This window comes from Lingula anatina, chromosome 10, assembly GCF_051362555.1.
Source record: "Lingula anatina isolate TDL-2025a chromosome 10, LinAna3.0, whole genome shotgun sequence".
Classification (NCBI taxonomy): domain Eukaryota; kingdom Metazoa; phylum Brachiopoda; class Lingulata; order Lingulida; family Lingulidae; genus Lingula; species Lingula anatina.
The window spans coordinates 11,834,235-11,847,282 of NC_141776.1; the positions used below are offsets into that span (position 1 = coordinate 11,834,235).

General features: G+C 38.7%; 3 protein-coding genes across 3 annotated transcripts; 2 read left to right on the forward strand and 1 right to left on the reverse strand.

The window, feature by feature from the left end:
- Positions 1–720: 720 nt before the first annotated feature.
- On the forward strand, positions 721–3,203 carry LOC147759596 (CUB domain-containing protein 2-like). The gene is made up of 4 exons (XM_086997534.1): positions 721–828; positions 1,781–1,931; positions 2,281–2,468; positions 2,877–3,203. The coding sequence occupies exons 1-4, from the start codon at positions 721–723 to the stop codon at positions 3,036–3,038; spliced, it is 609 nt and encodes a 202-aa protein (XP_086853660.1). The 3' UTR covers positions 3,039–3,203.
- Positions 3,204–4,096: 893 nt separating this feature from the next.
- Positions 4,097–8,298, forward strand: LOC147759597 (uncharacterized). The gene is made up of 4 exons (XM_086997720.1): positions 4,097–4,224; positions 5,543–6,535; positions 7,340–7,528; positions 7,850–8,298. The coding sequence occupies exons 2-4, from the start codon at positions 5,854–5,856 to the stop codon at positions 8,062–8,064; spliced, it is 1,086 nt and encodes a 361-aa protein (XP_086853846.1). The 5' UTR covers positions 4,097–4,224; positions 5,543–5,853; the 3' UTR covers positions 8,065–8,298.
- An 897-nt stretch (positions 8,299–9,195) lies between these two features.
- Positions 9,196–12,732, reverse strand: LOC147759598 (uncharacterized). Its single transcript, XM_086997882.1, has 5 exons — positions 12,261–12,732; positions 11,746–11,867; positions 10,641–10,735; positions 10,045–10,155; positions 9,196–9,490 (listed from the first exon to the last, which is right to left on the reverse strand). Exons 2-5 carry the CDS (start codon positions 11,860–11,862, stop codon positions 9,352–9,354), a joined length of 462 nt encoding a protein of 153 aa, XP_086854008.1. The 5' UTR covers positions 11,863–11,867; positions 12,261–12,732; the 3' UTR covers positions 9,196–9,351.
- Between the last annotated feature and the right edge of the window lie 316 nt (positions 12,733–13,048).

A 13,048-nucleotide genomic window follows, 5' to 3' on the forward strand; every position in this document is an offset into this window, starting at 1 on the left:
GTAAGTTGTGTTATTATTATTATTATTATTATTATTATTATTATTATTATTATTATTATTTATTTTTCAATTATTATTTTAATCAAAATACGCACGTCAAAGGTTCGGATTAAACCGTTTCTGCGATCTTTTACGGAGAAAAATGAGTTGGCGAATTTCGTTTTAATTTGAACGTGTACTGACAGAACTGGCAGACACCCACATTAAATAGGTTGTTTTTATTTAGTATCAACATTTCAATCATTGTCTTTAGCAACACAATACACTACCTATACAGGATATGCGGCGCCAGGGGGTATGAAACAAGATGGCGACCTTAATACCGAATACCTTTGTCTGGACGCATGCCGACAAGACCACACGTAAGCGCTTATTTAACTTTATGTTAAAACATTTATTAATTGATTATTCATCTATCTATCTTGACTTCTATCTATTTGTCTATTTACCACAATCATTAAGATGCCTCATACTTTGACTAGTATATATCCATCGAAGTGAGAATTTAATACATGTACAGTAGGGCAATTACGTTTTGTGATTGGAAATGAAACTACAAAACTACCTTTTTGTATGTAGGGCAAACCTGTGTGAAAGTATTTTGGTGGCTTTGCTTCCAAAGTGTATATGTATTTGGTTATGAGACGATACCTTTAACTTTGTTAATGTAAAGTCTGTTTAACCTACTCTAGATGTGTTTCTGCCGATTTTCACCATAAGATGGCGGTGTGTATTTTCCATGACGCCGTTGACAACTGTGGCGCCATCTTTCAAACAAACTGCTGCTCTCACTACAGGAAGGAGGCATGCGCCTCCTCAGACGGTGAGGTTTGACCCGCGAGCCTGTTCTAGAAAAAAATTAGTTCTATGCAAAAATATCAACTTATGACTTTCACTTTCTTTCGCTTTCTTCATTAATTTAGATCTATAGAAATATTTATATCGGTTCATGTCAAGAACTTACTATTAAGGTATACATTTCCAACAAAAACGTTTTTGTTTGGAAAGTTTGTCTAAGAAAGCACTAACCTTGTAAATTTCTTTTTCATTCTTCATGTAGCTTGCAACGCGACCTTTATATCGTCTAACGGCACCATTATTTCTCCGAACTACCCACAATATTACCCAAACAACATAAAATGCACAGCCCGAATTCTTCCGCCTCCAGATATCTACATGATGTCGCTTACGTTCTCTTATTTTTGGACCCTCTGTTACGACTACATGAGTGTAAGTATACATGTAATGTATTTTTTTTTTCAAATAGGCATAACATAAGCTCTCCATACACGGGGCTCGTGTGGGCTTTTTCGTGGGGTTCACATGGGTCAAGGTGTCCTTATCCTGGGTTTTGAATGGGTCCCAGTTAATCATGTTGTGCGTTCTTATGGGTCAGAGATGGGTTCTTATGGGTCAGAGATAGGTTTTGTTATGGTTTCCACACGTTTAATCAAATGATTTTCGCATGCTGACTGAATGACTAGGGCCTAATTACTTACACACTGTACATGTAAATGGCGCTTTTAAGTAAGATCTCATTTAAGTATATATAAACTTATGTATTCAAGAATATGAATACAAGAGGTGGGCATGCAATGGCTAATTATTCATAATCAGCAAAATAGCATCGTACATACTTATACGTTCAGTCCTGTTGAAAGAACACCTGAAACCATTGGCCCAGCTGCAGCGTTTAACTGACATGTTATATACATATTAACTTGAGACGGGCATTTGCTTTTTAAGCTGACATAATCGGTCCGTTTTCCCATTCCCTTAGGTGACATCCGTCAAAACAGGATGGCGGAAGTTCACTATGTGCGGATACTATGAAATATTCCAAACTCATGGCTGGGGGTTCGAGGTGGTATTAAGAACCAACTCCCAGGGGGCTTCTTACGGATTCGAGGCAGACTTTATTATTCTTAATGGTAGGCTATACCGCAACTTCGTATCCATAAACCCTGATACGTTTACATCTTTCCATAGAATATACACCCAGATTTGTGATCGAATAAAAAGATGATCGAGTTGTTGAAAGGATTGACTAAATGGTACAATCGTACCCACAAGCGGACACGCACAGCACTTGCCATTCCACCAAGTATATGATAGCCAATACTTGCAATCCTCACAAAAAAATACTTTCAATTCTCATTATGCGTATATCTATTATATAATAAATTATCAACGATAAATTGATTGTCTGAACTTATCTCTGTGGTTTGGCTTGAAGAGTTCCAAATATATATTTATGTTGCTTATTCCTTTATTTTGTAGACACCTGTAATGAGATCGTACCCGAGGGGGCGCTACAAATCAGTTCTCCAGATTTCCCTAATCGCTACCCGGTAGACGTGGACTGTGTGTACGTCTTCAAGCCGCTGTCCAATGGGTCTGCCATACGGCTGGTCTTCTCCACGTTTGAGCTAGAAGCAGATGACGATTGTTTATATGATTATCTAAAGGTTGTGACTCATATTTTTATTTAGGTTCATTTTATTCATTCTAAGCGATACGAATATTGGGGCGGGTAATTTAATATCATTAAATGAATATTCCACATTATTTCAAAATAACTTTTGCACACGATAAAATTTGTTATATTTAACGCACGGGGTACCCATTTAAATTAAGACCGTAGGCTGTGATGGCTGAGGCACAGAACTGTCAGTAGTCCACATAGGTTTTTGAAAAAATTAATGGGGGGGGGGAGGAAAGGGTCTTCATTATCCGTTTCATTTTTCCTTTCAACCCTTCTATCAGGACTACATGACATTTGCATCAGCGTAGTGTCTACCATACGATGTTGTGTTGGGTTTTTTCTTTTTACACCTTTTAGTCATTTTACACGTCATATACTTCTTATGTTGCAGTTTTATGACTACACGTATGACAAGTTCATGGGCTACTTCTGCGGCTTCAAAGCAGCGCTGACTATGATGAGTAACACTGGCATTCGGTTGCTATTTCATTCGGACAGAGCCGTACGGAGGGATGGATTCTCCGCAGACATTACAACGACTAATGGTGAGTAGCTTGTATTGCAGTGTAGCAATAAATTTTGAAGCAAAGAAAGCAATGCAAAAGCGTCTAAAACGGGTAAAGTGTGTCGACAGTCCCAATTCGTGTACACAGTTCTGTTTTATTTATTAACGGTACATGTGTCAATTAACACACACACACACACACACACACACACACACACACACGCACGCACGCTACATGCAGGCCTACCGTACAGTATGACGCGCGAATAGTTTGCTTCATGTGATAAAAATACTGTGGTCGATATGGCAGTGTGACAGGAATGGTAGTCCGCTAGGAACCATAGTCTGTTATCTGTTAGTTTCTACAGGTGCTATTCGTTCCATATATACCAGCCCCAATCCTCCGGCAAACCATAACCTGTACTTATCATATGGGACCGCGGACTTCCATTCCCAAACCACCGTTCCTGTCACACCTGTCAAAATTTCATATTTTTCAATGCAGACTGCGGAGGTAAATATGTGGACGTGTCTGGTCATATTTCGTCTCCTGGTCATCCATCGCCCTACCCTAAGAACAGCAATTGTGTGTACGAAATATCAACCACCAGAGCAGACGAAACCGTAGTTCTTGAATTTACACGCGTAAATTTGGACTATGGCTACTTTCATCCTTGTCCGGACTACGTAGAGGTAACCAAAAGATTTAATTCTTTTTTAACATTTCGATATTTCACTCATTTTGGTCCAGGTCTGAGAAATATCGACCTCAGTGACAGGACGCCGTTATGGCGCGTGGCCTCTTGATCACGTGACCCCGATTCCATTTTACTGGTATGTACACCGTAGGCTATCCGGGATCCATGTTTTCTGCGTGATAAACAATTAAAAGCATTCAAGTTTAACCAAATTCAAAATTTATTTCATTATGGTACAAAATATAGTTCTCTATTTTCTTATCAAATAATATAACTCTACAAATGCAGAGTAGGTTGCTGTGCATATCTTGTAGGCCCTACCCAAAATGTTGCCTTTTATAATTATATTTGGTATACTTTTTTGCCTTTGATCTTTAAGATATGGGACGCATCGGGGGAAATACGAAACCTAACTCGAATATGCCAGCACAATACACCAGCTGTTGTGAATGCTTCCTCTCTGTTGGTCTTCTTTTTTTCAAATGACTATGAATCGGCGAACCACGGAGACGGCTTTTCGGCAACGTTTACTATAGGTACAGACTTCTTTTAAATGTTTTACGTAGCTTAATAGAAATGAAGCAACAGTAAACGGGATGTTGGTTCTTTTAATTTTCCTTGTACAGGTATTTATTGGTCATCTGTCCATTGAGTTTTAGACTATAGATTCCGATTCACATACAGTGAAAATGTACTTTTGAGAAGCCAAAGACATCACTGAGAATAAAATCGGAGTCCAAGTGACTCCAAACTTGGAGTCCAGCAGTGGTGCCTAAAATAACTCCCAATTGGAGTCAAGTTGACTCCGATGGAGTACCGCCATCCCAGACCCCAGAGAAGGGTCACAATTGACTCCATTCACACATCCCTTCATCCTTGATTTATCTCTACAAAAGAGTCATCATGACCCCATATTAAGGAATTTTTGACTCCTTGGCTCATTATGAAAAAATGGTGCCAAGCGGGGAGATAGCAGGTACCATTTATTAAAGACCGGTCTGTCCCCGGTAAGGTTTTAACCCATGTCCTACCGCTCCGGCGGCGGACACTCTCACCACAAGGCCATCCGGTCGCATAAGGCGATGATAGAACAGCAAATCTGGTAATAAACAATATGGCATATATATATATATATATATATATATATATATATATATATATATATATATATATCAATGAGCGAGCATACCTCCCCAGTGACATGCATTGGCGGGTCAAACCTACAACCTGGAAGCAAAACCTGCTGACCTGTTTACCAACATATCACATAAAGGGTGTGGGCAACTGAAAGCCTGGGGCAGTAATAAGTGCACGAGTTCTGTATGCAAAAGCACACAGAAAACCACTTGTTCGTGCATAAATCCAACTATGGCCAATAAAGTAATGTTTATACTGACAAAGGATGATGAAAACTGTTCTCTTCACGCCGTCTGACTCTGATTTTAGAGTCAGATTGACTCCATGAGAGCCAGGGGGTGATTGACTCTGATAAGAAAGTCTAAAGACTCTGGTAGTGGGGTAATTTGACCCTTATATAGGAGTCAAATTAACTCCATGAGGGTCAAGGGGTGCTGGACTCTGACTAGAGAGTCGAATGACTCCATTTTTATTCTCAGTGATGTCTTTTACACAAACGGGGTAGTAGTGTCCGTTTGTACTTAAAAATTACACTGTGAATATACTATTTTAGAGCTTTATTTTATCAGTAAAACACTTTTAGGACAGGAGTCCCAGTGAATTTCGCCAGTTTCGCATTGTGTCCAAAGCTAATATTCAAAATGACTGCTATTAAATGACGAAGCTTTAAAATTGAATTGGATTTCACAAAAATTGATTTGATTCGTTATCCAACAGTACAAACACGAAATGAAGACAACAGCTCATCCGATCTTGCTACTGCTACGACTGCCAGCTACGGGTACGTGTCACCTTCTGCGTTGACGTCATCTAGCATTTCTTATGACAGCAACGAATCTGGGTTTGGTACGACCGGCAGTTTCACGACTTCGTCCAGGTTTTTTTCAGCGTCAGGAGTGCCTCTTACTAATACTGGGGAGAGTTTGGAATTTATCCCAACACCATTGGCAACTCTTACCCCAGAGTTTAATTTGCCCACCAGGACCTCAACAGCGCCATCTAGTTTTGCTTCCAATACTCAGGAGACAATGCAGTTCAGAAAAGACTTTGCCACTGACACTTACAGTGCATCGTTAACGGTACTGAGTGTCTCCGCTAGCATCGGACCCAGTTACTTTTCAAAATCACCAACAGGTGGTTTTGTCCACACTTCGATTTTAGAGTCTCTGACAAAGAGAGATCCATCAGATGTCGCCAGTGTCTCAGCCTCGATGTCAAATGACTTTACAAGTAGGCCTACCGATGAACCCCACAAATCTGACTCAGTGTCATTTTTAACCACCAGTGACATTTCCTCCTTGTCTGTCATTAATTCTGCTATTGATGGTGGCCCGGTTCCTAACTTGGCCATCATCTTAAACGGCGGCGACTCATCTCACTTGTCTACAGTGACTGCGCCATGGATGGACGTTTTCGGCTACGGCGAGACATCGACTACAAATATCCAAACGCCAGGGGTAAGAAATGACCCGCCCGCAAATGCCATCGACGACAGAGAGACAATTACTACGTCTAGCCAGCCTCCTCCCCAGTGCCCTAGCGTTCCCCTGGTTCAGAACGGGCAATACCGTCGTACCAGCACTGCCGTGGGGCCGTTGATAGTGTATTCCTGTGATGAGGGATACACGTTTGTGAATCCAAACACGCCCCACAGCATTTTGTGTATGGTAAACGGGACTTGGAATTTCTCAAATTCCATCCAATGTGAACGTGAGTATACTTTTGGGCTATCTGCGATGGTCCGTAGGACAGCCCCGTAGACAGGGGGGTTCGGGCGGGGGTCCGAAAGTACCCCCTTTTGTCGGAAAAGGACCCCTCTGGGTAAAATTTTATCAAAGTACACGAAGGTTTTATGGTAAAAGGTCCACATTTTTAGAAAAAGAACCCCTTCAGAAATTGCTGGCTACGAACCTCTTTTAGCCTACCGGTAGATGGTGTTTCTTAATACATTCATGTCATCTTCTGTTGTTATTTCATTTAGGTTTAGGGAATGATTAAGCTTGATTTTCACTTTTCCTTGAAAATAATCATTATCAATGCATTAAATTGCTTCTTTTTTTTTTCAATTTTAGTGAATGATTTAGATGTTGATCGTACAATATGGCACCTTATAGCCTATTGTACGATTTCGATTTTGATTACCTGATTTTTTATTGTCATTGCAAAAGGTATAGGCTTGTTTACATGTAGATGTATTGGGAACGTAGTGTGTATTAGTGTATTTTCGTAAATAAAGTATTTGAGAATTTAGCATTTATCGGTGAGCAGTTTTCGCTCCTCAAACAGATAGGCCTATATGTGCTAGCTCTAGCGTTATTATTCTTTTTCACGGTTTTCTTGATTTGGTTTGATTTTTACACCTGTTACTGGAACATAGAGCGAAAATTGTCTTAAAAGCGCAACCTTGATATTTGCTTTGATGATCAGATTTCAATGGTTTGGTTAAAATTAATATTTAATATTAGATTAGATACCAATGTACGTATGCAGATGCACATGTGTTTCATATTTCAGTGATTGTTTGTACAATTCCAAGCGGTGTTACCGATATTACTCATGTCAGCAGATCAGAACTTATTCAGTACAACAATTGGGTGAGGTATTCCTGCCTAAACGGCTCCGTGTTTCCCGATGGTGGCGTAAGTCGACGCGTCCGTTGTGTTTCCAAGAAAAGATGGATCCCAGACTTTATTGGCTGTTCCAGTATGTGAGGATATGTGGATTTTTCCTTAGCGACAAACAATGTAGATCTTTCTTCCTTGCAACTGCTCACTTTTAACTAATGTTAAATAATTGTTGCCTGGCATTTGGCATCAGTTGATTGGTTTTAGAGTAGTTGAAATGCTATATAACAGATAGCTAAGTATAGAGCAAACTTTTCCACTTCATGATATAAATATTTGTCTTAGTTTTGCAAGTTTATTCGAAGTCAATTAATATTTAATGTATACGTTTTGAGCCTCTTTTTCGTGCTTCCTGGGGAAGATATTATCATTGACAAACTTCATTAACTATTCAATTCAGACACCAGTCTTCGTCTTCCTGCGTCATCACGTAGTCATGGGAACATCCGCTTGGAGGCGCCATTTGCTGGAGTAATAGGAACCTTCGGGATAGTGATAATTTGCGTCATCATCGGAACAATCGTCGTTTCTGATCTAGCAACCTTAAAGCAGCATTTACGAAAAATGAGAAAGAATCTGAAGAAAAATGGGTCTTACGAGAAATGCAAGGCCTAATACGGAGAAGGAAAGACCTTGACTTTGAAATAAAATATTATATTTAATGCATTGACACCTGATTGACCGGTCACGTGACCATCATGAGACTGGCGTTGGTTCTTTTCTCGGTAAAATTCAAGGAATATAAATAAAGACGACAATATTATGAACTGTAATTTTTATCATTAATATTCTATTTCTTTATATAAAAGTGTGCTGAGAAAAAAAAGCGCAAGCATTTCAAAAAAATGAAAATTAAATAAAAACAATATTGTGTATTAACAGGGAAGATAAATACAGGGGTAAGTCGGATAAGTAGGTCAATTAACTATCAAAATTTTTGAAGGTGCAGTTTCAAAGCTCTATCATGGCTGAACGAGTGATTAATTCTGTTTATCCAGTGCCACATCGACTTTATTGGAGTCGTAAACGAAACAAGTAGAAGCTGCTTAATGTCCGTTACTGGGAATACACGCTCGGTTCAAACGTATCCTTAACTGCATTCAGCATTCCAGTTATGCGTTAGAACATTAATACATTCTATATCACTCACTAGGGTCATGGCCGTTGTGATACTTAATAACAAGATTAATGCCCAACAATGCCTGATAAATTATGTCTAACAGCAGAGAAAATTAGTTTTAAACCATACACAAAATGAAGTCGGCGGTTTAGGTTTAAAAGCTGTGCGCCCAGCTGGTTGAATACCCAAAGATTATATGTTGTTAATTATATTGTTTGAATAATTGAAAGATAAAAGAGATGGTGATGTTTTATTTCACTTTGGCATCATTTTAATGTAGCATAATTTACACGTGTGTACTGCACAAAACAAAAGTTTTATGGGACATCAAAGTTTGAGAAGCCATGCTTATCCGTCACATGGGCTTTTAAGTTCAGTCAATAAAAAAACGTAAATAACGTACTAATTTGTAAAAACTTATACTGAATCGCGCACATTTCGTTTTGAATCATACACTTAACTACAAAAATGACGTATATATCCATTATAAGATTTACACTAAAGTCAAGCGATGAGGGTTAGACCTGCACTTAGCAAACGTTCTAGTTTCCCGAAAATTTGAACACTTTTTCCTTAATTGTGGAATGTGGATTATTGAAAGAATACGAAAAACAAATTCATTAAGGTTTTGTTCCGGAAAGCACTTTTAATTGCACAAGAATGCATCATTTTTGGCAGAATTGAAAACAAAAGAAAAGAAAAAATCTAAAAAATCAAATACAACTGAATAAAGCTGTTCTTGCTACGAGACTGGTTCGTCTTGCATCTACCAGTAACATGCTCTATTTCAGATCGGAGTCAAACTCGCCGGGAGCAATCTTGCCATCCTTTTCCACGTCCATGGCATGAAATGTTGCCTCGAGATCAACACCGGTGTCCCTTAAGGCCCTCTTATGCTCGTCCATAGAAATGTAGCCGTCACTAAAAGGATTTTAATATGTGAAACGCACCACTTTCACAAAATAAATAAATAAATAAATAAATAAATAAATAAATGAATGAATGAATAAATAATAATAACAAACTTATGGTCAGATTTATTTGTAAAATATACACATAACCATGATAAGGATAAATCTCTTAAGAGTTCATCTTACTGCGGCAAGTAAAATAACTAAACTCTTATCACTATTTACTTATGTTACGGACAGCTACAACCAAAATGTACATATATAATGACATATTAATTATATTTATATTATCAGTAATCCCCTTCATAAGGAACATTGATGGTGTAAATGAGAAATCTCTACATTTATATCTTTCAACTTGATCACTTTGCTCCACTTCGGCCTAAAGCTACAGAATTGTACCATTAGATGAGGTATATTAGATAATATATATTACCGGTACATGGTTCTATTAAAACTATTCACAGTATTGTCAGCTCATTGAAAACAAACCAAGCACGCACGTGTACTAGAAAGTGACTTCTACAAAACTTCAAATAATTCACATGATAATAACTCTCTCACCTGTCCGTATCAATTGTCTTAAAAACATTGGCTGGGTGCGGTTCGGCATTGGCGTTGGGGGCACTGACATCCCTTCGACCTGCGTAGCAAATGCACCTCCAACTAAAGATCCTGGAAGGATAAATTCAATAAATTTGGAAAGGGGTTAATAAAATATCGCAAGAATTTCTCTCTGATACTGATCGCACAGTGACGATAATTTTAACCTTGTCGATTGGTTACAATAGTTTAAAAGCTGGGTTTATCATAAGAACTAAAACGGTATACCATCAGCTGCGGTGAGGTTAAAAAAAGGAAATTACAAAAGAAACACGTAATCCACACTGCATTTGAAACAGGAAAGCTATTTTACGACTGTATGTTTTAATAATGGAGAAGAAAATACCAAAACCCCAGGAGTCCAGGAGATTCCGATGAAGGTATAAAAGTGACATCTTCTTTCCCTCCAAAAATGACTGCTTTATCGGAATTTTAATAAAAATTGTGAAAACCTTTTCGATATGTCTTTCCCACAAAACAAACGTATGAATAAGATCATTTGGCGGCAGGAGTGTACGTAACAAAATACGCAGTAGTTAGAAATCGGTATAACTTACCCCATAACGATTTTTGGGTTGCAGCTATCATAACACCCACCAACACAGTAGCAGCCATATGGGTTACAACCCCCTTTTCCACACGAATCTTGCCACTGAAGTATAGGGAATGGACATTTTAAAACATGTTTCCTTGAACTGTTTTGTGTTTAAAACACAAGTCTACAAGTCCTTCTGAACACCAGGGCCTAAAAACCCGCCGGACCCAAGTAAAAATAATGGCCAGTGAGAAAATAAATGTACAATATATTACTTGTCCGGGTTAAGAGTACTGTCAGGGTTAGCCAGAAACTTTTTATTTACTGTCTTACATACAAATTCTCGGATATTATAGATATTCAGTGCTCACCGATTTAATTCCATAGCATTTACACAAACGACATCATACTGATGGCGTCATTGTTCCAATTTTGGGTTACAAATGGCAAAATCGGTTTCTGAAATCTTTCTTTTTCCTAAGCACCCACAAACACCGTTCCAACGTCCATTTAATAACAGTAGGTAGTACATCAAATCTATGCCAGTGAATTTTCTTAAAAGCCTTATGCTATCGCTAAACAAAACAATGCATTTGTTAAATGAAAATCTGTAACTACGGGCTCACAACTCTTAAAAACATTTAAACTAAAATGATGACAAGGGATTAAAACCCATACACTAGTTGTCACCTATGTCAATCTTTTGCATAATATCTTATTTAGGGACGGAGTTACGTCCCATACCGATTGCTTTCTCAATTCAAAAAAGAAAGGTGTTAAATTCACGATAAACACTCCAAAAAGTCTATACTTATGCTTAGTAATGAGAAATATAAACGCTAATATTCTATATTTTTCAGTTTTTTTTAATCAGCAAAAATCATTACTGAATAATTGGATGTACGAAAAAAAAAACCCATGGACGAATAAACCTAATAAGTATCCTTAACTAGCATTTGGCGTAGGCGAGTGATATGTTTTACACAATGTAGAACCTGTAGCAAAATGTTTACTTATCATGCATCAAAACATGTGCAAAGTTTTAGAAAATTTCAATACTGATTGTGCGTCTATATCGTTATGAAACAACACTTGAATGAAAATGAAATACAAGAGTCAAATATTACCCTTTTGCAGTTGAGGCAAAAGCCTTTAGTTGAGTGGCAACACAATGCTTGAGAGCCGTCTATCGCAAAGGTTGCCAGACAAAGCGCGGCAATCAAACCAGCATATGCCGGGGACATGTTCCCTACAATGTCATAAAAAGAACATATAACTACATAAAATAACCTAGAAGAAATAAATAATCAAACGCGTTAAGAACAATGGGCAGAATGTGCCTATCTACATGAACCGACTAGCTAGTCTATACAAATGAAAGGAAACTGATAATATACATGTACATTCCCCTCGTACTATATTCTACCCTCTACCAGTGTGACAGATATTATAGGGAAATCTTGAAAAATGCACAGAATGAAATGACCGTCTATTTATGCAAAAACATAACTGTGAATATCTTGTGAAAAATCAATTTGTTGCCCTGGGTAGTACTATACCTAGTTTGTCGCTGAAGCAATAACAATAAGGGTAAACGCTACAAAGAGTGTATGGTAAACTGACGCTGATAAATAAACCTCACCGAAACTCCTTTCCAACTGAAAGCACTTTGAATAAAACGTTGCAGCCGATTCCAGTCGAACCTCACAGAGATATGCTTCTCAAGGCACTCGGATAGCTATCTTATGGAACATCTGAAGGTGATGTTGACTGCCTGCTTTTGATTGGTGGTAGGCAGTAGACGACGCACCCAATCAAAAGAGCCGAAGTGGACGCAGGAACCAATCGCGTGCCGCTGACTTTGAAACCACCCCCTGCTGCACCTGTATCGGCATCTCATTTGACATAAACATTCAGTCTGTATGACGTGTGCACGTCCTTCTTGTAGCAGGCCGCAACCCAACTCTCCATCTCAATATGTTTTCTGCGCCAGTCGTCGAAGAGGGTCCCATTGGGAATTTTCGTTTCACGTGAAAGCCACTTTTTATTTCCCGAGATGCGTGAAACGTTCATATTATTTGGCATGATTTGTGAAGTACCCCATTCCCGTGACACGTGACACTTCTTCGCCTTTTTTTTCTTCCCCAAGTCATTATCAGTGAGACATGTAAAAAGTCTAATTTACTGTGATTTGAGAATTGGTGATTTTATTTCCCGTGAACTGTGATCACTACCACCCCAATGGGACCCTCGTCGAAATTCAGCGATGAAATGCTGCGTATTTCAAACGAATGAGATAAGTTTGATGGATCAAAAAGTTTGAAAACAGATGCTAAGCCGCCCCCGCCCCCCCCCCCCCCCCCCCCCCCCCCCCCCCCCACACACACACACACACACACACTCACGTGGGGTTTAGGGTCCGTTGAATGG